Source organism: Musca domestica, unplaced genomic scaffold (genome assembly GCF_030504385.1).
Source record: "Musca domestica strain aabys unplaced genomic scaffold, Musca_domestica.polishedcontigs.V.1.1 2, whole genome shotgun sequence".
Classification (NCBI taxonomy): domain Eukaryota; kingdom Metazoa; phylum Arthropoda; class Insecta; order Diptera; family Muscidae; genus Musca; species Musca domestica.
In genome coordinates, this window is record NW_026712249.1 from 35,122,312 (window position 1) to 35,149,163 (window position 26,852).

Genomic DNA, 26,852 nt, shown 5'->3' on the forward strand with positions numbered 1-26,852 from the left:
GCTAGAATTTTTGCATAACAAAGCAAAAAAATGGTCCTCACGTTCGCAAATGAACAACTACAGCAGCAGCAGTACCACCAGCACCAGCAATTCAACAGTTGTCGCTTCTGGGCTAGCAAAGTGAAAAAATAAAACGACGATTCGTATCAAAAAAATAATAGAACGTTTTATTTACATTGGGGTCGCAACGAGGGGGGAATCAAGCACATGACGCTCGCAAAAAATGGCATGCATGTATCCACAAAACATTTGTATTTCTACGCTGGATGCATTGCATGCATGCGCTTGCTTCTACCCCCCTTGACCCTAGGAATTTGAAGCAACAAAAAATTTAATAGAAGAGTTGCCAGGACAAAACAACTTCTCTCAGAAGGAAGATCGTAATATTATTACCAAACTTAGATTGAGTTAGGAGATGGGCAACCTTTCCCAAAAAAATATTTTACTTCACTGAAAGATAATAATAATAAATAAATAATAAATAAAATAAATAATCGATTTTACTTCAACTTTGCAAATCCTAATATTTGCCTCTGTACTAGGTCAGGAGCGAAAATGGACAATATCAGTCCACTCCATCAAGTATCTCCCCCACAAAGCATCAACATTTTGAATATCCTTGAAACTCATAAAAGGCGAAATTAACATCTGCTTCAATTCAGACTTGGCAGATCTCAATATTTCTATTAACACAAAATCTGTTATAAAGAGTTTAGAGATCGGACCATTCCTTCTGTGACCACCCTCAAAAAGGGTCAAAGTTTTAAATAACCAAAACGATTATAAAATCCGAAAAAAGAATCCGGTTCTCTCCATATTTCACCCATTTCATTATTTCCACTAACACAAGATCTGCTGTGAAGGTGGGATATATCGGCCAACATTCTCATGATACCTCCCCAACAAAGGGTCAAAGTTTTGAATAACCAAAACGGTTATAAAATCGGAAATAAGCATCCGTTTCTCTTCATATTTCACACATCCCATTATTTTTACTAACAAAAGATATGCTGTGAAAATAGAGACATTTTAATATTTTACACCAAACAACAATGGTATAGAGTGGATGATATCACTTCGAGAAGAATTATATTAAAAAAATGTATATCAAATCCGAGTTCTGCAAAATGGCAACGTACGTCCCAAAATTAACTCTGTTTGGCTTGATATTAGCCATTATTTGCAAAATAAATTTTAAATCGGAGCTATATATATGGGAGCTATATCCAATCTCGACAAAATTTGGCAAAGGTATTTCCGAACTCTATAAGACATCTGGTACCAATTTTCGAATGCATAATACGAATGTGAGAGGCTTAAACACCAATTCGGATGAAACATATATATGGTAGCTATAGCTATATCTGAACCGATTTTCTCCAAATTTGATGTACTTGCTTCTAGACTGAATTCGGTCGGATGTGCCAAAATTTAGGTCATTTGGACTTATATTGGCCATTTGGTGCAGAATTAACCCGAAATCGGCTGAAAATATATATGGGAGCTATATCCAAATCTGGACCGATCTTGATAAAATTTGGCAGAGGTATTTTTGGCCTGTATGTGATATTTGATACAAAATATCATTGTTGTCGAATGCATATTATGAATATGATGGACTTAAACACCAAATCGGATGAAACATATATATGGTAGCTATAGCTATATCTGAACCGATTTTCACAGAAAATCGACGTACTTGCTTTTAGACTGAATTTGGTAGGATGCACCAAAATTCAGGTCATTTGAACTTACTTTGGACATTTGGTGCACAATTAACCCGAAATCGGTTGAAAATATATATGGGAGCTATATCCAAATCTGGACCGATCTTGATAAAATTTGGCAGAGGTATTTTTGGGCTGTATGTGATATTTGATACGAAATATCATTGTTGTCGAATGCATATTATGAATATGATGGACTTAAACACCAAATCGGATGAAACATATATATGGTAGCTATAGCTATATCTGAACCGATTTTCACAGAAAATCGACGTACTTGCTTTTAGACTGAATTTGGTAGGATGCGCCAAAATTCAGGTCATTTTGTCTTATATTGGCCACTTGGTGCACAATTAACCCGAAATCGGTAGCAGATATATGGGACCTATATATAAATCTAATCCAATTATCACCAATATCTAAACCGATTTTCAAAAAAAAATTGATGTACTTGCTTCTAGAGAGAGGTTGGAGGTTGGGTCTGCCAAAATTTAGGTCATTTGGTCTTATATTGGCCATTTGGTGCACAATTAACCCGAAATCGATTGTAGATGTATGGGAGCTATATTCAAATCTGATCCGATTATCACCAATTTCAATGGGGTTCGTCCTTGAACCAAACAAATATTGTTTGGAAAATTTTATCACAATCGGATAATAAATGAGACCTGCATTTTGTTCACGGGAATACATAAACCGACGGACGGACTGAAATTGATAAATCGGCTCAGAAAGTGATTCTATGAAGATCCTAAAAATTAACTATAGGTCTATGTCGGTTCCTTCTTCATCTTTCAAATAAATGCCCAAAGACCTAATACCCTTACCACTATGTGGTGTAGGGTATGGGATGAAAAGAAAGGTCGATTCGCCCAAATCTGAAACTGGCTCTTGGCAACCCTGTGTCACATGTAAATATATTTGAATTAGATTTTATAAGCCATGATAACGAATGTTAAGCACGTGTTTTTTCAAAGCTAATAGAAAAAACGAAACGCAAGAAAATGGATGACAACAGCAAATGGACGGACAATGGCAGCAGCAGCGAAAAAAAACACACACACACACAAAAAAAAGACAACAGAAAAACAGCAGCAAAAAGAATAGAATCGCAAAACAATTGAGACAAAATGAAATTGTTTAAATATGCCTGGGACCGCAAATAAACAAACCGAAAAAAACGCTGAATACACAATGGCTTGCAAATCATATGCAACACACTGAAAGCGTTTGGCGTTTGCCGGCCTAGAGAGAGAGAGAGACAGAGAAAAATGTGATTTATTTCAAATGGATTGTGTGGTGGCATTAGGCGGAGCGGTGCCTACTTTACATATTTTGCAAAGTGTCTTAATTTGTTTTTCGAACAATTGCCGCCATTTTTCTGGCCACTTTTTGTTTTTATTTTTAATTCTTGCATTTTTCCTACTGTGAAAACCGCTCCAGCAAACGGTAGTGACAGCAGCATTTTATGTGCCATACCAGACCATGAAGTGGATCTGAATTGAATTGCAGTTTTTGTTGTCGTCTTGTTTTTTTTCTTTTTTTCTGTTTCTTGTTTCTGCAATGAGCATTAAATTTGATATGCATAAAAATTAATTGAATTGCAAGAAGTGTAAACGGTTTTGGGGTTTTTGTGCTCCTTCTCTTAGCAGCCAGCCAGCAACCACTTGCAAGTGCCACTAATGACACAGTTTTGCTACCGTTGCACTTTACCAAAACTGAAGTATGAAGGTTAAATTTGTTTAACTTCGCAATAAACATTAAAATCGGTAAATTGTAATGGATGCAATGAACCAACCGGCTTCAATGAACTCCAAGCCATTTAAGAGAGAGAAAAAAAGTGAAAGGATTTTAATTGTGAAAAAGTTATGAGAGGAAGGAATATGAGGAACGCTTTAAATAAAAATATCACTTTAGATTAAATTAAAATGCCAATATCTCCTTAATCCCTTAAAGGCTCTTTTGCCTTGGTAATAAATTAAATAGGATTTGCCCGACGACCTTCTCTTTTGGGGTCCTATAAAACCACAACAAAGCCCCAAGTTGAATGCCAGCCGGCAAAACTACATTTCCTTTGCTCCACACAATTCGCATTGTCGGCAAAAGAGAGCGGTAATGACAACGAAAAAAAAAAACAAGCGATCATATCTCGCTTAAATGTCGCCGAAGTGATCATGCGTGAAAGAGGGTATAACATGTTTTAACGACAACTGGCACCCTACCTTCGGGGGGAAATGGATATATTTCATTTCGGATTTTTGTAATTGCAAGAGAAAATATAAGAATTATTTGGTTTAAGGTGATATATTCCGGAATAGCTCTTTAGGCTTAACTATTGATTTCTAAAAAAAGAGGGTATAACGTGTTTTAGCGATAACTGCACCCTACCTTTGGGGGAAATGGGTATATTTCATTTCGGATTTTTGTAATCGGAAGAGAAATTATAAGAATTATTTGGTTTAAGGTGATATATTCCGGAATAGCTCTTTAGGCTTAACTATTGACTTCTAGCATCAGTTTATCAGCTGTTTAAATTAGATATAATATCGAAATAGTTGAGATATTATTATCCCAAAAAAATCAAACATTTCACTATTCTAGGCCCGAAATCCTTGAAATTCAGGACCATGAAAATTGTTACACAAAATACTCTAAAAGTTCAGAATATTTCCGCCCCTTCATTTTTTAACAAATCCATGATTTAAATCCTAAAAACGCAATCCTAGGCACAAAAAATTATTTAAATTCAGATCTCTTATCCTATGTTTCGAAATCTTTTACAAAATGCTACATTGTAGGCCCTGAAATGCCTCAACAAATTATCGATTTCAAAAGTTTACGAATCAGGAACTTACGATTTTAAGTTTTTTTGGATTTGGATCTTTAACGAAACCCATGATTAAAGGTTTCAAATTGTATAAATTATTTCTGGGTTCTAGGACTGGGCTTAGGACGGAAATTCTTAAATAAATTTTTAAGAACATCCTTGATTTTTACCTCCCAAAAGGACACAATTCTAATCTTTCAAAATCTTTCCCAAAATCCAAAAATTTTTAATGCCACTAAAAATCAAGATTTTGGGCCTTAAAATCTTTTGTATATTTTCCTGTTCTCGGTTTTGAAAATCCTTTAAAAATCGACTATTTTTGCATTACAACTTTCAAAAAATATCTCAAAAACAATACTCAACAAATCTTCCATTAAAGGTTTTGAAAATCTTTAAAAAATATACCATTCTAGGCCCAGAATTCCTTAAATTATAACGATTGTAGACGAAAAAGCCATCAATATTCCAGAGCTTTAATAATTCCGCCATTCTAGGACCTGGAAATCCTTCTAAGCATCTACGAACATCTCGCCTCCTATAACTTCACCCTGTTATACCCACTATTATATAACCCAATATTATAGGCCCTGAAAATCTCTTCGAAAACTCCAAGATTCTCAACAAGAAAAGCCCTTCATTAAATTCCAGTATTCTAGGTTCCAAAATCCTCGATTCTTGATCATCAAATTCATGAATTTAGACAATATGTTATTCTGATTCTAAGACTAAAATTCTCGAAAGAGTTACTATCCCACATATCTAAAACTGGGATTACATAAAATATAGGGATCTTACATAAAATATAGATTCCAAACATCCCTCAAAATCCACCCACAAAAATGCATTACTCCAAGTCCTACAACCTTTCAAGGAACCCACCATATTCTGGATCTAGGTTTTAAAAAATCACGGTTCAAGACCTTGAAATTCTTCATTCTAGATCCTCAAAGTCCTCGAATTCAGATTCTAAGTATGCTTGATTCTAAGGCTTAAACTCTTGAAAGAGTTAAGATACTGGGGTATGAAGTTCTTTCAAAAATCAAGGTTCCGAATAAACTTTAAGAAATCTTTCAAGGACCAACATTTTCTACCCATAAAAATGCAAAATTCTTAAAGCAAAAGTCCTGCATTTCAAAATCTAAAAATCTTCAAAAAATGCTGCAATTTAATCCAGTTCAAATTTTTGCAATAAAAAGTGCAGGACTCCAGACTCTACAAATCATAAAAAAGTCTACGATTTTAGGTGCTGGTTAAAAATATAAGACCATACAAGTTCTCGAATTCAAAATGCTGCGAATCTGGACCAGCCAAAATTCTAGGCCCTGCTTAAAAATATAGCACCATACTAGTTCTCAAGTTCATTTTGAAGCCCCAGTCAGTTCCAAATTATAGGATAACACAAAAATCGCCCACATTCATAGCTGCCGCCATTTCCCTACATCTGGGCCACAACATCATTATCATATGACGTTCGTTTGGTTTATGAGACCCTACTCTACTTTTGGGGATGAGGAGGGGATCATGGAGTCATCATAAGTCTTTTTATTCCTACTTTGCTAAAAAAAAGTTAAACGCATTTTTGTTGCCTTAACATTGAACAATAAAAACTAAAGTGCGAACAATGCCAACACTGCAACAACAACAACAACGGTAACACCAACTGAGAAGTCAACCACGACCATATCAGACCTGAAGAAGAAGAAAAATAAGAAGACTCAACTGAGGAGACACAAAAAACGTTGTGGTATTCAGAGCAAAGTTATTAAGCCGATCGGACGGTCTGTCGGTTGGCGGTTTGGTCACATAGCTCCACGAAGTGTGTGTGTGTATATGTCAGACTTCCAAGTCAAGATGACTTGCAGGCTCTTCTCCACATAAACTCTACAAGTTTGCCGGCCGGCTGATTGTGGTGTTATTGTAGCCTATATTTGTTGTTGGTGTTGGATGTGTGTTCTGTTTATGGTTGGATTTAAATTGCATCCAGCCACAGCCAGCTTTGGTAGGCTGTTGGTTGGGTGTCATCTTTCCCAGCCAAAAAGAACTGTAACTGTGTGAGTGGTTTCGTTTCGGATTTGCTGGGTGTTTTTTTTTTTTAAACTTGGGTTTTGATGAATGCGTATCGTGGCTTGTGCAAAAGTTCAGAGCCTTGGCAGCCAGAAGAAACATATTTTCATTTCATGCCTTGGGATGATGACTTGGGTTGGGTATCGCCGCTTTTTGTTTATGAACTTCCAAATGTCGTTTTAAATATTTGCTGTTTTTCGGTTTGTGAAGCCATGCTTTTGAATTCTTTTTCGAGCTGACGTAGTCATTTCGAGAGCATATGGTTGACGTTAAAATTGTTTTTTTTTCTTCTTCTTGTTTTCTTTGAAGAAGGAGCCAAAATTCATGCTTCATTAGGTTTTGGAAATGTCTGGCTTGATGTTGAATGGAATTGTTGTACAGCTTATTTTAAGTAATTTGCCTTTGACGACAATGACGGAAGTTCGGCACGTTAATATTTATAGAGGCCATGACCCGGATAATATGTTGCAATTTTGAGGAGAAAACAAAATTGGAAGAATTTATAGTCTTTTAATACCCAGGGGAACAGTAGGGAGACAAGCATGTCAGAGCATTTCAGCAGAATTTGAAAAATTAAAGTCATTAAACACGTTTAAAGGTTCTGCCATCAAAACTAAAATTTTCTATTCTCTGAATATCTTTAAAAAACTCTAGATTTTAAAACATAGCTGTAAAAGAAGTCCCGATATTAGAACTTAATCCTTCCTTTTTCCACTTTTTCAAATCCTCATAACTACTTTAAAATTATTTGAAAAAAAAATAAATACTATTAATCGTGTTTCAATATCACCCAAAAATTCTAGAAGGCTTGAAAATCCTTAAAAAATCTGCGATTCTAAAATCAGAACTCTGGGATTTAAAAAATTAAAAAAAAAATTTCCCAGAATATGCTTCGATTTGACCCTTACAATTGAAAGAATTCAAGATACTAGAATCTACAATCTGAAATGCCGTTCTTAGACCTAAAAAAGTAAAGTTTAAAATATTTTTTGGAATTCAAGATTTATGATTTGAATATTTATAAAAAACGTTAGGAGACTCCCATAATCTTTCAAAAAATCCAGAATTGGAGATTCAAGTCCTTAAAAAATGCCTTATCTTAGGCCAAACATTCTTCCAATTCCACGATTAGTGGTCTAAAAACTCATGCAAACAATTTTGACTGAAAAAAGGCAGCGATCCAAGAATCCGCCAAAAATCTGCGATTAAAATATTTTCAATAAATAAACGTTTGAAGCTTGGAAAATCGTTAGAAAAAACTAAAATTTAATCCGAGATTAAGATCCTTTGAAAAAATCCAAGAAATCCACGTTTGAAGCGCTGAAAATCCTTTCAAAAAATCCACGTTTGAAGCGCTGAAAATCCTATCAAAAAATCCACGTTTGAAGCTCTGAAATCCTTTGGAAAAATCCAGGTTTGAGATCTGAATATCGTCTTCAAAAATCCACGTTTGAAGCTCTAAAAATCATTTCCAGAAATCCATATTTGGAGCTCTGAAAATCCTTTAAAGAAATCCATATTTGGAGCTCTGAAAATCCTTTAAAGAAATCCATATTTGGAGCTCTGAAAATCCTTTAAAGAAATCCACGTTTGAAGCTATGAAAATCCTTTCAAGAAATCCACGTTTGAAGCTCTGAAAATCCTTTCAAGAAATCTACGTTTGAAGCTCTGACAATCCTTTCGAAAAATCTACGTTTGAAGCTCTGACAATCCTTTCGAAAAATCCAAGTTTGAAGGTCTGAAAATCCTTCGAAAAATCCACGTTTGAATCTTTGATAATCTTTCAAGAAATCCACATTTGAAGCTCTGAAAATCCTTTCAAGAAATCCACGTTTGAAGCTCTGAATATCCTTTCAAGAAATCCACGTTTAAGGCTCTGAATATCCTTTCAAGAAATCCACGTTTGAAGCTCTGAATATCCTTTCAAGAAATCCACGTTTAAGGCTCTGAAAATCCTTTCAAGAAATCCACGTTTGAAGCTCTGAATATCCTTTCAAGAAATCCACGTTTAAGGCTCTGAAAATCCTTTCAAGAAATCCACGTTTGAAGCTCTGAATATCCTTTCTAGAAATCCACATTTGAAGCTCTGAAAATCCTTTCAAGAAATCCACGTTTGAAGCTCTGGAAACCCTTTATTAAAATCCACGTTCCATGTAGGACATCCTTTATAAAAAGCCACCTTTGAAACTCTAAAAATCCTTATAAAAATCCATGACATTGGTCCTTGAAGTCCTTTAAAAACTCCGAATTTTGATCCCGAAATTCAAATAAAAAATTCAACATTTTGGCTCTAAAAAGCTCAGAAACACCTTCACCGAAAGTACTTCGAAAAATATCCACGATTTTAAAAACTGAATTGGTTCTAAGAAATCCACGATTTCAACTTCAAAGAACTAGAAAACCCTTCAAAGAACACTCAGAAGAATCTTAAAATCAAAAAAAAAAAAAATAGAAAATTAAACCTAGGAGCCTCTCCTAAGAACATGACTCGAAGATCCGAAAATTATTACAAAAATTAATAAATTTAAAACAAAAAGTTCATCTAAAAATCTCAAAAAAAACCTGCAAAAATCCGAATATGCGATTTGGCGTCCTGGAAATTTAAAAAATGCATGAGTCCAACACCTGAAACGTCTGAAATTTCTTTAAAAAAATAAAGCTCTGATAATTAAAGAATACCAGCCTTGATAATATTTCAAGACTTAGAATAACCCAGAAATTTCTTCAAAAAGACAAGATTTTGAAAAAATCACTATTTTGGACTCTGGAATTTCGTCTCAAAATGTATAAGTCAGAGTTAAAAAAATCAAAAACAAAATAGATTTTAGCCTTAAAAATTCTTAAAATCTGTCTTGACTTTACTCAGCTTGCAAGTCCAAATTCGCGACAAACTCACAAAGGACGGCCTCGAGATTGTTAAAATCTCTATCAGAGTTTACTTTTCAGATTCGAACATCTCTCTGTAAATCAAAAACTCAGTCTCGGTATTTGCAACTAATTGGAAGTCAAAATGCAAATGCCATAAATATTAACTTTCGCCACCTAATTTTTGAAGCTCTCATAAAATACATCAAATGTTTTGGCTGGAATTCCAAACCCAATATGCCTGCATCTACGGCGGACGAACCAACCCATATCGTTGATATTGGAGGCTTAGACTTGAAACGAGCGCAAATCAATAAAAATGACTTATGATTGCGTTTTACAGCATCGAACGTAGCAACGCCAACGACGATCACAACAAACGTTCAAATTTTTACATAAAATTTTAATTTTTTCCCTCGTTTTTTTTTTTTTTTTTGAGTTGAGAAAAACATTTTCATAAATCGAAAATGATGTATGTTGTCGTCGACAATAGGTGTGCAGGTCGGTTGGCCGTCTAGGAGAGAGACAAGGAAGGAGAAGAAAAACCAAACTTGAAATATTTGGTGTGGGCATACCGGAGGAGCTTGCCATAATCATCATCCATCCATCCAACCAATCAGCCAAGAAAAAGGAGCAAAAGCTTTCACTTCAGCTTAATGTAAATTGGCAAAGAAAATAATGAAAAAAACGCCGTTCCCCTCTCCACATTAAATGTGTGAAATTTTAAATAGACTTGACAACTACCTCCAGTTATCATGACAGAAAATATGCATTTCGTACGATACGATACAATTTGTGTGTGGACAAAAGACCCACACTTTTCCGCCATTGAGATTCCATCATTCCATTAAATATTTTTTTTTTTTTTTTGGTTATCTTTTCGATTTCGGTTTAAAATTGGAATTTATGCTTTAGATTTTGGTGTTTCTTCTCGGTTTGCTTTCAAGTTCACTGTAACGACTAATGTTAGCCCTGGAGGCCATTTCACGGGCAAATCACTTACCATAGATCATTTTTCAACACTTTTACCTTTGTTTTCGATTGGAGAAGAGGGAAGGGGGTATTTAATGGGAGTTGCACATGTGCATTATACGCTTCATTTACATGGGAAAACTGATTACTAGCGGTCGCGTCGATTGATTTGCTTTTGTTTCGGTGTTTTGTTGAAATCATTAAGGGGTCGGGAGCGACGAGGAAAATTGAAGAGGGGCCACTCAAGCAGCCAGGTTAGAAAGTCTCATTAGTCTCTCATTAGTCTCTCATCAGTCTCTCATCAGTCTCTCTCTATTTAAATAATGTTAAAAATCCCTTTTAATCTGAAGAAGTTCCCAAAAAGTGATTTCCGACTACTACCCAAAATTAGAAAATTTTTCAAAAATTTCCCTCGTTGGAAGTTTATATTCCTACAATTTTTTAAATAAAATAATAAAAACGCTCCACCTGGGGAGACACCCAAATGGGGGTTATTTAAAAAAAAATATTTAAAATATCGATATTTGAAGTCACCGAAAAACCTCCCTTTCAGGGAAATATGAAAAAACACATTCCCAATACGCGAAAATTCATAGAAATATATTTCAAAAGGTTCTGTTTCTTGTCCGCCGCTTCTAGTCCCTGATGAAACTCTTCAAAGATGTTTACAACAAGACCCAGTGAAACTCGCTCGAAACCAAGCAGGAGCACTCCTGAGAGTAGAAAGTAAATCTTGCTTTTTAGATTATGGAAAAGTCCACATTAAGAGCCATCAAAAATATTTTTAAAAAGTTGTTATGAAAATCCTTCAAAAGATTATTGAAAAATTCAATTTTAAGACTTTCAAAATTTTATTAAAAATCTCGAAACTTGATTAATCCAAAAATTGGTATTTGTAGTTCGTAATGGGTTCTGGTACGTTTTCGTACAGCCTCCACATGATGGTATTCCGGTTATTCAGTATTTTGATGATTTTTTGCCACACTTTCCCACGGATATGTCTTAAAATTGGTATTTGTAGTTTATAATGGGTTCTAGCTCCGGTGGCAGAACATTGAAAATTTGGGTTCACGTTTTCCTATAGCACACATATAAGAGATGAAGACAATGAGAAATCTTTTTAAAAATTTCATTTAACTTTGGAATCATTGAAATTTCTTCAAAAAACTATAGAAATATCCGTTTTTAGGGCCACTGAAAGTCTTTTAAAATTATATAAAGAAACTCCCTTTTAGGTGCCTCTGAAAGTCCTTCAAAAGATAGACATTTGAAAGATTACAGAAAAATCCACTTCTAGTGGCCCTTACTAGAAGTCTTTCAAAAATTTAATAAAAATCACGGTTTTGTGTCTTTAAAAGTTCTTCAAGCAATATTGACAAATTATCGTTTAGGGTCAATGAGAAAACTTTTAAAAAATTTATTGAAAAAATTAGATTTGGAGCCATTGAAATTTCTTCAAAAAGCTATGGAAAAATCGATTTTTAGAGCCACTTCGAAAGATTGCAGAAAAATCCGCTTTAAGGGCCACTAGAAGTCATTCAAAAAATTATTAAAAATCACGGCTTTGTACCATTAAAAGTTCTTCAAAGAATATTGACTAATTATCGCTAAGTCAAATGAGGAATCTTTTTAAAAAATTGTATTGAAAAAAAAAATTGGATTTAAAGCCATTGAAATTCGTCAAAAAGCTATGGAAAAATTCCGCTTTTGGAGCCACTGAAAGTCTTTTGAAATGTTATAAAGGCAATCCCGTTTTGGAGCCTCGGAAAATTCATTTAAGGGCCACTGGAAGTCTTTTTATTTTTTTAAACACCGAAAAAAAATCCACGTTTGGGCCACTGAAGGTCTTTTAAAATGTTATTGTGAAAGTCCATTTTTGGAGCCTCTGAAAGTCCTTCAAAAAATATACCTTCACACGATTACAGAAAATCAAATTTAAGGAGGGCCTTTCAAAAATATAATTTAAAAAAAAAGGTTAATCAAAACTCATACTTTGGAGTCAAAGGCTAGAGAAATTCTTCAAAATGCTAGAGAAAAAATCCACTGAAAGTCTTTTTCAAAGATTAGAGAAAAAATCAATCAAAGGGCCACTGAAAGTCTTTTAAAAAATTATTTCGAATCCTAGTTTGGTGTCCTTAAAAATATTGGCAAATTATCGTTAAGATCCAATAGAAAATCAAATGGTAAAAATTGTATTTAGAAGCCACTGGAGGCTTATTATAAATGTATAAGAAAATTCCGACGTGAAGCGACTGGAGGACTTACAAAAAGTTACTTTGCGGGCAACTAGAAAATCCCTCTTTGGGTCTCTGAATGTCTTCCAAACAATTATTCGATAAATCCAAATTTGGAAATTGAAATATCCACGTTTGGGGACAATGGAAGTCGTTCACAATATTGGGAAAAATTCCATATTGGAGCCACTGAAAATATATTTAACAATTATTGAAAACAAAAAAAATGTTTATTTACAAAAAAAAAATCTCGTTCATTTCCCAGGAAGTTGTTCCAAAAAATTATTAAAAGAATTCTTATTTAGAGCTTCTAAAGGTCCCTCAAAATAATTTCGAAAAATTCCAAGTTCGAAGGTCTCCAAAAAATCCATCTTTAAAGCAAATGAAGGTTTTTAAAAAATATAGAGAAATCCATCAATTGGATGTTCTTTAAAAATATAATAAATTCAAATTAACAGCAACGGAATTTCTTAAAAAAATTCCAAAAAAATTCCAGACATCCAGAAAAAAATAGAAACTAATGTGGCGTAAAATACTAAAAAAATTAAAAATTATTAAAACCCATTATATAGCCCTTAAAGGTTTGGCAAAAACCCTCTTAATTTTTCCTCTCATTATCATACCACAATTCGTAGTTATTTTGTCTTGACACCTTTACGGTAATTTCTATTTTTTTCACTTTACACCACCTCATTCAAAAAGTTCCTCAAAGGCAAGCAGCATTGATTTGAGGTAACTTCAAACTCAATTTCCACAATCTAAACCACTTTTTACTAACTTACATGTTGGCATACATGCATACCTATATTCATATCTCCAATATCACACATGTTCGTCTGTATGTATGTATGGTCGTCGCTTATCGTTAACAGATGCAGTTAAACGCTTGTTTAGACAGACATTCAAGTTACAAGAAATTTAATCAAATGGAACAACGTAGTATTTTCCCCAAGTTCTCCCGTCTTGATTTCCTACAAAAACAACAACAATAACAACAACAGCATTAACATTTGATCGCTTAAAATCAATTGTTGCTATAGTGTTGCTGCTGACAGACTGACGACTGGTTTCTCCTATCATCACCATCGTCGTTGTCGTCCACGTCCAAATCAAACGGCCATCAAATGCGATAGATGCCAGCCAGAGATTATTGTTGTCGTGTGAGTGTGTTTTGTTGTTGAACAACCATCAAACGAACGAATCAATCGATCAATGGTTGGATTGATTTTTCTGCCATTCCGTTACATGCATTTCCCAGTTTAAAGGCATTCTAGTTGTGGTTGCAGTTGGGTGCCAGCAATGGTTCTCCTCCCTGTTCATAATCATTTATTTCAATGACTGATAGTATTTTACCTCAATATCGGTACGAAGCCCTTCTTGCTCTCTCTCTCTCTCTCTCTCTCTCTTTGCCTCTGAATTTCTCTCAACAGATTTCCATTGACTTATTATGTTGCAACTTGCAACCAAGTACTACATAAAGTACTCGCCATGTGTTTGGAACAATTTTTCTCCTCATTTTTTCCCGTCCTTCCCCCCTTTCCAGCAAATTGTTTTCAACCAGAATAATAACCCGCCTTTAAGTGGCAGCAGCCGTTGGCTACTGTAAGCTAGGGAGTCTATTAAGAAAAGAAGCCGAACCGACCAGGTTGTATCGTTTTGGATTTAATGTTTCTTTTGTTTTTCCCCCATTTCTTGTTTTCCAAACAGCAGGTCATCATTGGAAAAAAGTTTTGTTTTTATTGTTCATATTTTTTATGGGTAGTTGTTGTTCTTTTTTACTTTCAAAGTTTATGAATGATTTGCTTGGCCAGCAGGTATGACCGACCGATCTCTGTTGTCATTAACGCATATAATTCATTCATAACCTCTAAATCTATGAAGTATTTTTTTGATAGAGCTTTCTCTTTTTTTTATTCCGCACTTTGTGGTCTTATATTAAATGGCATTAATGTGTAGAATGTCGGGCAATAAAGTGTCAAATATGGGTCAGAGAATGACATTTACAAATGCATTTAATGAGAAAATTAGAAGTCAAGTGATCGCTGGTATATCAAAAAGTTTAAGGCAATGGTACTGAGAGTGGTTTCAAAGAAATATTCTTGAAAGAAGTCAATGAAGTTTAGCTGATCCGGTTTAAAACACTCTGAGGGACCCAAAAATTCATGATTGAAGTTCTAATAGTCCTTCCAAAATTCACGTAAATAACGAACATATTTTATTTGTATACCCTCAATCGTATGGCTACAGGTGGTATATATCATTTGATTCGGCCAAAACGTGTCTCATCGAAATAACGGTTTTAGACCCTAGGTCTCTTTGAACCAAACCCGTTTCAGGACTTTTGGACTCGATCTAGTGATGCCCGCCCGTCCGTCTGTCTGTTGGCTGGTGCGCACGATAACTCTCCTTCTGGTTCCTCCCTTAATATCGCCCTCCCCTACAAAGAATCAATATTTTCAATAATAATAACTCTCATCAAATGGGAATTGAGGATCCAATTCTATTCAAATTTCACACATTTTAATTAACACAAGATCTATTGTAAATATATTTGATATTGGCTCCCTCCTTTTTGTTCATCAAAAATCCACGATTCTGGTCCTTTAAAAATTATCAAAACAACCATGATTTTAGTCCTTCAAAATATATAAAAAAACTCTGGTCTATCAAAAATTATTGAAAATATCCCTGATTCTAGACTTTGAAATATTGCTGAGAAAAGTCCATGACTTCAATGCTTCAAAGATTATTACAAAATGAACTTTAAAACCAATTGAAAAAGCCATGATTTTAGACCTTCCAAAATTATGCATATAATTCCTTTATAAGTTATTCAAATCCTTAAAAAAAGATTGAAAAACTCCTTGTTTCTTGTCCTTCTAATAATATTGAAAATAATTCTCGACTGAGACTCTCAAAAATTACTTTAAAAATTCCGGTTTGTAGTCCCTAAGGGAGTATCCTCCAAAAATGGAAAAAATCCCTCGATATCCTCGATCTCTCCAAAAATCCTTGACTGCTGCTCTGAAAATTCTTCCTAGAAATCCACAATGATAACTGTGCTGTTTTATTCTTCAAATAGTCGTTGAAAATCCACCTGAAAGTCCCGATAAGAACTCTGAAAAATTCTTCTTAAATAGCCACGAAAATTATTTCTAGCTATCCACAATTATTCCGTCTTTAGGAACAACTCTAGTTAAGTAAAACCTCTCGAGAGGCAGGTATTTGTACCCTTATTCCAGAAAAATAGTTTAATTATTCTAGGGGGATTGACCCGAATATTTGATATACCGATATGGACAATATATGTATCAGCAAATGAAAATACCTATCAGACAAGTGGTTACATTATGTTGTTATTTTAATCGATTCGGGAGTCATTATTTGAATTATCGACTTTCGAACCGAAGTTTTTCCAAAGTTATATTCTTTTAAGTAACAGGCCTTCGACTGGGGCTTTAGTTATTTCCAAAGTTTTTCTAAATTGTATACTTTCTTTTGAAACTTCTCTCTACTACTACAATTTCTCTCTTTTAAAAATATTTTGATGGTTTCCTTATAAAAATCTACGGCACATAAATTTTATGAATATTAGCATAAAATCTATGAATAAATTACTTAAATGAGTGAATAATTTATTTATTTATTACAAGTAAAATTGTGGTAAATATTATAAATTTCTACGTAGCCAAACCGTTTTGAAAAGTAAAATGAGTTTAGTTCACAACTTCATTGAACAAAATAAAATATATGAACATTTACATTAAAACTATGTACAAAATTCATAGGCAGATTGCATTTCAAACTTTAAGTAAATATTAAAAATGTAAACCTAACCAAACCACTTCCAAAAACACATTTTGTTTTTTTTTTCAGAAATTCTTTTAAAATAACATTTATGAACATTGACATGAAATTTATGAACGAATTCATAGAATATGTTGTTGGCATAATAGTAGTATCATATAACAGATTATATTTCAAGATAATATGAAAACAATCTTAAGGCGAATATTACTTATGAACACTTTCCTGAATTCTATGAACAAGTTCATAACTAGGAAAAATACTGAAAATATTTACTTATTTTTAATAAAAGTGTTTTCATTTTATTATCTCCTCTTTCCGTTTAATAATCTACCTTTATTTTTTGTTTTCCTCAATATCTATATTTTATTCTTGAGTATTTTGCACTAATACCACCTGCACATTTAGCTTTAACTGTATGTTCCTTCTTTTTAATGTATATAAAACAATGTATGAATGTATATATGTAATGTAATGTTAAACAAAAATATTAAAACTTAAGTGTTTAACTCAACTAGCCACAAACCATTAGTTGAGTATTTGTATAAAATTTATAAAAAATAAACTATGTTTTTATGTCACACTAAATATTGATGTTCTAATTACAAAACAAAAACAAAGAAATTATTATACACATACACAAAAACATAAGGGTGTAACGAATTCAGAGTTTAAATACTTTTTTAATGATTGCTTAAGTCTAAGATATTCCCTTATTGACTTAACTTCATATTACTCTCTATTAAGGAGAGCAGTGTTTTTTCAAAACGAAACAGCTTTGCAATATTTTCTGATAATATAATAATTTCATCCCGGCGGAGGGAATACTCACTTGGCTTTTTTCAGCTTTTTGATATGACAACTTTGGTGAATAGCAAGCTATCGATAATTCACAAGTGAATGAGAATCTGACGCACTTTGCCTTTCCCAAAATCATCATTACAAAATATTGTAAAAACTACCAGCATATTTTCAATTAATTTTTTCTGGAAATAATACATATTAAAAAATTATCTGCCATATTTTTTCCTTCAATTTTATAATTTTTTTCGAATTAAATGTTTTTTATATTGTAAAAATATAATCAGAATATTATATTTTTAAATTCCCGCCTAGATCGTTTTTTTATTTTTTGTTTTTTTTTAATCTCCAAAATTTTACAAAACAAAACCATTTACTCGTTACACCCGAATGTAAATTATGTAGAAAACAACAACGAATTACACATACACTCCACACAATACACATTCCCACAGTAAAAAACAAACACACCAAATTACACCTCTCAACACACACACATCATATCATAACTTAACATTAATTCCCCCACCCACACACGAAATTACACTCAACACCCCACCGTCCTTTAAAAAATGTATTCAAAATTGTTTACTCATCTAAATTTATTTTAATTTACATAAATTATAATTTTATTGTTATTCTTTTGTAAAATAATTTTTATTCGATGTTATATGTTGTAATGCCCTACTCCTCTCTTCTCCACTCCACCCACCACCCACACTTTAAAATATGAAACATAAACCCAACCAACAACTCATCTCTGTTAATGTTAATACCGTAACATAATGTTAGCGCCCTCTATCTCTCTCACACACACACACATATTTTTACATACAGCGAAATTCAATCATTTTAACATTTATCATTTTTTTCTCTCTCTCTCCCCATCTGTGGTATCTCACGCTTTTGCTCTCTATAATCGTGTTATTATCATCACCAGCATACGATAGCGATGATGTAGAGGAATTAATGGAACCTTCTGAGGATGAAATCAAAGAGGACCAATGGCTGGGTGTTACCGTCCGGAGTCAAGGTTTAGGCGGCAAGGTATGTATACTTTTTCAATATTCCATAAGATTATCAATATTTTTAAAGTATAAGGATGTAATCTACACTTCAATATGGGTTTTACAATGCACACATTAAGGCGCTAAAATGAGTAACAACTGCGGCAACGGTCATCATTGGTTGACGATTTTTTCTGTAAAAAACGACCATCAATGACTGAGTCATTTTTTTCAATTTATTCTACAGAAAAATAGTCCAACCGTAAGGAAACCTCCAGCAGTAATTTTTAATTTTAACGTCTAAAAGTATGCATTGCGTACTCACCCCATTTTTAATAATATGTAAAATTGAAGTGTAGATGGCGTTCCTTTCGGAAAACATTGAGGTATCTGAATATGTTTTCTATAGAAGAGAAATCGATCTTCCGAGACTGATAATTAAGTTTATAGAAAGTCATTAAAGGCTGAGAATTGTCTGTAGAAAAATCGACTTACAGTTGGCTTAGGCCCTTTTTTATAAAAATAATAGGCCTAAAAGTATACATTGTGTACAAAACCACTTTGTATAATATGGAAAATTGATGTGTAGATGACGTTTCTTTTGGAAAAATTGAGATGACTGAAGATGTTTCCTGCGGAATAGAAATCGATCCTCCGTGACTGATAATATGTTAATAAAAAATAACCTTAAAAACTGAGAATTTTCTATAGAAAAAATCGACCCTCAGTTGACTGAGGCACTTTCCTCTATAAAAATAATCTGCCTAAAATAGAAATGTAGATGGCGTTTGTTCTAGGAAAAATTGAGGTGACTAAGGATGTTTTCTGTAGAATAGAAATAAATCCTCCGAGACGGATATTTTCTTTTTATAAAAGAAAAGTCTTAAAAACTAAAAAAATTCTATGGAAAAAAATTGTCTGAGGCACTTTTTTTCTACCCTCAGCCATATGGCTACAGAGGGTATATATTATTAAAAACGCGCAAAATGTGCCTCATAGAAATAACGGTTTTAGAGCCTTGTACCAAATCCTTTTCGGGGTATTTGAGATCGATCTAGAGGTGTGCGTCTGTCTATCCGACTGACTGATGCGCAGGTTAACTCTCGAATTTCAATATTTTTAGTAACAAATTTTTTAATACTTATATCTCTCATAACTTGTTAAACAATTAAACAATTCAACGATTATTTTCGAACTTGGTATATCTCAATATTTCCCTCAACCAAAGATCTGATGTGAACATGGAATTTTTCGGCCCACTCCATCTCGTACCTCCCCACAAAAGGTCAAAACCCGATACCTCCCAGCATTTATTTTCTGTCAGATATGAAATGGACAATATTGGCCCACTTCTTCGAAACCTCTCCCATTAATGCTGAAGAGTTTGAATAATCATAATGCAATCTCAAATATGTTTAAATAAGCTGACATGGAGGGTATACATCTGCAGCAAAATCGATAGATACTTCTTAACTTGTTTTCAATTCCAAAAAAAAAAATCGATTCTCAGTTGACTATAGAAAGAAATAAGACCTCAGCTGACGGTGGAGTTTTTTTTTATAGAGAAAATCGATTCTCAGGAGGCTTATGTATGAGGAGTCGGTTCTCAGGAGCCAGATGTATTTTTTATAAAAAAAATCAGTCCTCAGGAGATGGAGTAGTTTTTTTATAGAAAAAAAAGTCCTTTTTTTATTTATAGATAAAGATATTTTTTCCAAAGAAAGATTTTTTTTTCCTATAGAAAAATAAAGAATATTTTTAACTTAAAAAAATATTTCTCAGATTTTTAGTTTGAAACTGGATATTTAAGATTTACTTAATTTTCTTCTTAATATGCTTTTATTTCATGTTTTCTAACATTTCTTCTATTTATCTTTCCAGGTTTTGGTCTGCGCCCATCGTTACATAACGAAAGTACGCGATAATCGTTATGGCCAAGGTCTATGCTATGTGCTGACCAATGAGTTGAGTTACGATGAAGTTTATGAGCCATGTAAAGGTCGTACTGTGCAAAGGTATGTTTGTGAGTGATTTTATGTACAAAAACTCTTTTATTTGTTGCCTAGAGGAATTAGGTATTTTTATGTTCCAAAGCCAACATAAATTAAGTTATTAATTTTTTAACACATTCGCCGGTTGTTGTTGCCATTTATTTTTGGGCTGTGTTGTTATGGTTGATGGCGTCTGATGGCTGATAAGGAATAGCATTAAATTTATTTTAACGATCCCCTGCTTTTTGGGTACAACATAAAGAGCCATTGGAAAAAAGGTGGTTAAAATGAAGTCATTACATCATTTGTAGAAATATTTGCTTATTTTAAATTCGTACCATAATTGTTGGTTACAAAAAAAAACATTTTTGGAGCATTTGTTTCGGTATCATTTGGAAGATTAATTTGTTTTTATGAGACTAATGAAATTTTGGGAGCGTGAGACTTTTTGAAGAAGCAATAATCTTCAATTCAAATTTAGTATTGCGGCCTTTTTTTAACATTTTAGTAAAAAAAATATTTTTTTGTTTTAAATAAATGGTCAAGTTTTTCGATTTATAACCCTTCGCTAAAAAGTTTTTAGGGCCGAATTAAAAAAAAATCCGGAACATGATAAACTCTTACTGAAAGTCATTTATGTATGCATGGCTAAATCTATATTAAAAATTAATGTTGATCAAAAATATATAAATTTTGTGGGGTCTAAATGGGTTATTTTGAGGAGGTTCAAAGGGAATGAGGAAGTCAATATAATTTGGAGAACAAGTCAAGCAAAATAAAAATATAAATTACATTTGCCGATCGTCAAAGCTTTTAAATATTTTAGGCAACAAACCTCTTGCGAGTCACTGTGTAAACAAATAATGCCTAAAAGTATGCTACATCAACGGAAAAAAGTTTGCTCGTGGCGACCCATTTAAAAAACGTATTTTTAAATTCCAAATTTAATTCATATTTTGTGTCAAGGATATGCATGCATAGAAGTCATTTCGAACTCACTTTCAACAAAAACAAAGCATGCGTGTCATTATGACATTTTGACAAGTTAAAAACAACAACCACAAAGTGTGATATTATTACCATAATTGAGGTGGTCTGGTCAGAAGCATAGCAAAGATAAGACACGTTATGCTCCACACTAGAGATTACAAGCAAGCATGGAAAACAAAAGAGATGCGTGAAAGAACTACATTTCCAGGTCAAATACAACAACAACAACAACAACTAATGTGTTAAAGGATTATGGAAGGAAGGACATTTGTCTAATAAAAATGATTTATTTAAAATTTAAATTTTTATAATTTATTTTGCTTTCATTTACAGAGCCCATGAAGATTATGGTTTCTGTCAGGTGGGCACCTCTGGCGCCTTGTTGGATGACAACACCATGGTGCTGGGTACCCCCGGGCCCTACACATGGCGTGGCACTGTCTTTGTAACAGAAATTGGTGGTGAATATTTGGAACGTGATAAGAACATGTACTATGGTGACCATTCGGATACCTCCACGATAGAGAAATACAGCTACCTGGGTATGGCCGTTACGGGAGGACGTTATTTTGGTGAGCGCATGTCTTATGCGGCTGGAGCACCTCGGGCAAATGGCCACGGTCAGGTGGTCATCTTCGATAAGGATAATCGTAACCCCATACCCATACACATGGTAATTGAGGGAGAACAATTTGCCTCCTCGTTTGGCTATGAACTGACCACGGCCGATGTTAACGGTGATCAGAAACCAGATTTGATTGTGGCTGCCCCATTTTATTTCAACAAATCCGAAGGAGGAGCTGTGTATATTTATCAAAATGTCAATGATAAACTGCCTTACAAATACACCCTCAAGTTGACGGGGACGTTTGAGAGTCGCTTTGGTTTGGCCTTGGCCAATATTGGAGATATTAACAAGGACAACTGCGAAGATTTGGCCATTGGAGCGCCCTATGAAGATGATGGTGTGGTGTATATTTATTTGGGCAGCCGTAACGGTTTGAGTGCCAAACCCTCTCAAAGAATACAGGCCTCCGATTTGGGGCTGATGCCAAAGGCGATACAAACATTTGGCAGTTCCATAACCGGTGGCACTGATTTGGATGGTAATTCGTATCCTGATATTGTGGTGGGAGCCTATAACTCTTCGGCCGTGGTGGCTTTGCTGTCAAGGCCCATTATTAGCATACAAACCAAATGGAGGGGAAAAGAATTGAAAAACATTGATCCCACCAAGAGTGGTTGTGTTTCGGATGCTTTCAGCAATTTAACTTGCTTCACCTTTGAGGCCTGCTGTTCCATTGACCCCTATGAGGCCACAGCGGCAAATATCGATTTGAAACTTATGTACACCGTTGAGGCGGAGACGTTTGCACCCAATAAGAAATTCTCTCGGGTCTTTTTCGATCGTGAGAATAAACGCAGCAATGTCATAAAACGTGAAGTCACCGTGAAAACAGATGGTCGTTTGTCATGTCACCGGGTGATAGGTTATATTAAGGAGAATACACGAGATATCCAGAGTCCAATTAAATTTAAACTTAACTATACCTTGGTAGAGACAAAATTACCCGATTCTGGGCTAAAGGGTTTGAACCCGATTTTAGATCAAACCCAGGCTAATATTGAGTTTGAGGGTACCTTCCAAAAGGATTGTGGTGATGATGATATTTGTGAGTCGAATTTGAAATTGAGTGCCGAACTGGATTTGAATATGGAGAGTAAGTATTGAAAAAAGCCTGATAAAGAATTAATTTTTAATTTCCCTCGGAATTTCTTTCCCTTTGCAGATGAAAACTATGCCTTGGTTTTGGGTGAACAGGAAGAGATTCGCGTGAATGTTAATGTCAGCAATTCAGCCGATTCGGCCTATGAGACCCAGCTGTTTATTGTGCATCAAAAGAGTGTGGCTTATATTGCGGCCATTAAGACGGTAGGTTGAGGGCGTACTATAACCCTTTTAATCAAATTTTATTTAATTCTCTGATTTCTCTTTTGCAGAGCACCGCCATTTGCAGTCGTTTCAATGAAACTGTGGTAGCCTGCAGCCTGGGCAATCCCATGCGCCGCGGCACAGCTGCCCAGGTCTCAATACGTTTCGACCCCAGCGGCCTGGAGTTGGATGAACGCAACTTAACATTCGATATTTTTGCCAATACCACTTCGAAGTTGGTGGGCTCCGAGAAACCGGCCAAGAAATTAGATGTACGAGTTATTAAGAGAGCGGAATTGAGTCTCCAAGGTTGGGCCCGTCCCGAACAGAGCTTCTACAGTGGTGAAATGCGTTTGGATAGCACCATGATGACAATGGAAGATATTGGCTCACAAGTGATGCATACCTATCAGGTAAGAGAAAAATATGAAAATATTAATAACGAGGGAAAAATCAGTATATTTGAGTATCCACATCTATTTGAATGGAATCGGCAAACAAATCCGTGGAAAAATTTTTAAAATCACAAAAATAGCGATTATAGGGTGGTGCCGTTATATGGAGGCTATACAAAGTCCTGGACCTGCATAGAAAATTTTCTATCACAGTCGGTAGTAGTCATTATGAACTTCAAATACGACATTTAAGTCAATTCCGGTGAATAATGTCGCTGAACTCGCCAAAATACCGAATATTGGGAGGTACCGTTATATGGGGCCTACACAAAGTCCTGGACCTGCATAGGAAATTTTCTATCACAGTCGGTACTAGCCATTAGGAACTTCAAATGAGACATTTGAAACAACTCCGGTGAATAATGACGCTAAAATCAACAAAATACCGAGTATTGTGAGATACCGTTATATGGGGCCTATACAAAGTCCTGGACCTGCATAGAAAAAAATTTATAACAGTCGGTAGTAGCCATTAGAAACTTCAAATACGAAACATGAAACAATTCCGGAAAATAATTTCGCTAAAATCATCCAAATACCCAATATTGGGAGGTACCGTTGTATAGGACCTATACGAAGACGTGGACCTCTATGAGCTATTTCCTGTCATAGGATGTAGTGCCTATTAGAAACTTCAAATACGAAATTTGAAATTTGAAAAGTGCGACACAATTCTTGAAAATACCGAATATCTAGTGGCACGGTTATATGGCTACTCTGCCATAACTCAGACCTATATTGACAGTTCAATGCAAGGATGTGTCTTACATAATGCGAACACATACTTTCAATTTATTGGGTTTAAATTGTGATTAAAACACCCAAAAACCTTCAATCGGTCGGCTATATGAGACCCCCATATAAAGTCTCATATAGCCCATAAAACCAAAAGTTCTGCAGACCTTACACACATCTGAGTAAAATGTTATCGTTTTAACTTCGTTTCGTTCGGAATCTAGAGTGATTTTCACAGACAGACGGTCAAGACCACATCAGAGCAAAATGTTAACCTTTTAAACTTCGTTTCGTTCGGAAGCTAGAGTGATTTCCACAGACGGACGGACAAGGCCAAATCGGCTTATTATTTTATGTTGATCAAGAATATATATAATTGGTCGGGTCTAAAATTTTTATTTCGAGGTGTTATAAACGGAATGACAAACTAAATATACCCTCCCTATTAACATTTTGATAGTCTCGTCTGTTAGGAAATTAATCGGTAGTCATTTCTTTTGGAGAACCGGGTCAAAATCTTCGAAAAATGTCGAATTATGTAACTAATTATCTCCCCTCTTCTTCTTCTCTTTTTTTAGATCTACAACGAAGGCCCATGGAAGGCACCCAAAGTCCAGCTGACCATCTATTGGCCGCATCAAATCCAAAGCGAAAAAGACAAACGCGACAAATGGCTGTTGTATCTGGAAGAAATGCCGATAATCGATAATGTACGACAAGGCGAATGTTTCGTTGCACCCGAATATGTAAATCCCCTCAAACTTCAATCGAAATCGAAAACGAACCTCATTGTCGATGATTTGCTGTTGGGACCAGCACCGTATATGATGAGACCGTTGAACAAGACACAATTCGCCCATCGTATGTATATGGAAAAGTCGTCATATAGCAGCAGCAAACAAGAGGTAACAAATGAAGAATCTAGCATAGGCGGTGTACTGAATCGCCTGCGACGCGATACACTGACACGTATTATACGACCGGAACGTTTTATGGATTTCCGTGGCGATCACAAGAACAAGAAACGTGAAATTGTCGAATTGGATTGTACCAAGGCGACGGCACAGTGTATTAAAATCCAGTGTGATATCTATAACATGCCAGCGAACACGGAGGCCTATGTACATATTAAGGCCCGTCTTTGGAATTCAACACTGGTGTCCGAGCATCCGCGAGCCGATGCAGTGCGAATTATTTCAACGGCTCACGTTGAAATACCCAGGGAATTTAGTGTGGAACAGACGCAGACGTCAGAGCCACTGACGGTGAGTAGAACTTCTCTATTCTTCTCTTTTTTCGTTCCCCAAAACCAAATTTAATTTCCATTTTTTTTATTTCTTTTTTCCCCAGGTGGAGACACGTGCCTATCCCGAATTAAGCGGTCAGCAGCGTGACACAGCCACACCCCTGTGGATTATCATATTGGCCATAATTGGAGGCCTGCTGCTGCTGGCGCTCTTCACCTATGCCATGTGGAAGTGTGGTTTCTTCAAGCGCCGAAGACCGGATCCAACGCTTAGCGGAAATTTGGAGAAAATGAACGAAGAGAAGCCATTCTTAAATTCATCACAGAAAAATAATCCTCGCGGTTTCTAACAAGAAGGGACAGTTGGGTGGGATTTAATGCAGCAACAGAAATTGAGACCGGAAACGGTTGAGCCACCCAAAAATTGCTGTAGCAAAACAACAAAGAAGGATAGTGATACTTATGATTTTTGGCAAACATTTCAACAAGAGAATAATAACAATAACAACAACAATAATAATAATAATAACAATAATTACAACTATAATAGTTGTAATATAGACAATGAGGCCAGTGTTATAGACTGGGGCTCTTTGTAGGTCCATTAAAACAAAAAATCCAAGAAGCCGGGAAGCCATATTATCCTCCCCACTTCATCTAAAAAAAACACCCTATCTTCATAACTTCACTACTCCCAGATACCCAAGTAACAAAAACAAAATTGTTCTTTTCTTTTTAAGTTAACAAATTTTGTTCACCTGTGCCATTTTTACCAGGGGGGGTCATCAACAAGAATACGCTAATATTTTTTTTTCAATGTAACACAGCAGCAATCGAATTACTTAATTTAAAACAAACACACACCCACACCATATTTCATTTGTTTAAGTAAATTTTGTATATATTTTTTTGTTTGGTATTTTTTTAAAAATTATTGTTAAGCTAGACTTATTCTTTACATTAAAAAACAAAAACATAAACACGTTTCCACTTAGGTTAGCCTAGCTGAAAATGGGAAATTTTCTAAAAATTTGTCATTTGTTTATTTAAACAATTTGCTTAGATCAAAGAAAAAAAAAAGAAAAACAAACACACACAACCAACAAAAGCCTAATTTAAATAATTAATTTAAGATAAATTTGTTTTGTAAAAAAAATTAGTCTGTATTTTGTAATTTTATATATGTGTAGTAATTAGT

General features: G+C 34.7%; 1 protein-coding gene across 2 annotated transcripts in view; it reads left to right on the top strand.

The window, feature by feature from the left end:
- LOC101896595 (integrin alpha-PS1) overlaps positions 1-26,852 on the top strand; it is a 188,551-nt gene extending 161,699 nt beyond the window's left edge. For both annotated transcript variants that reach the window (XM_059122116.1, XM_059122117.1), the window contains 7 exons: positions 18,238-18,344; positions 20,186-20,319; positions 21,619-23,006; positions 23,076-23,218; positions 23,287-23,631; positions 24,987-25,673; positions 25,759-26,852. In XM_059122116.1, the coding sequence (XP_058978099.1) occupies positions 18,238-18,344; positions 20,186-20,319; positions 21,619-23,006; positions 23,076-23,218; positions 23,287-23,631; positions 24,987-25,673; positions 25,759-26,004 (3,050 nt within the window). In that variant the 3' untranslated portion in view covers positions 26,005-26,852. The remainder of the gene's footprint in view (positions 1-18,237; positions 18,345-20,185; positions 20,320-21,618; positions 23,007-23,075; positions 23,219-23,286; positions 23,632-24,986; positions 25,674-25,758) is intronic.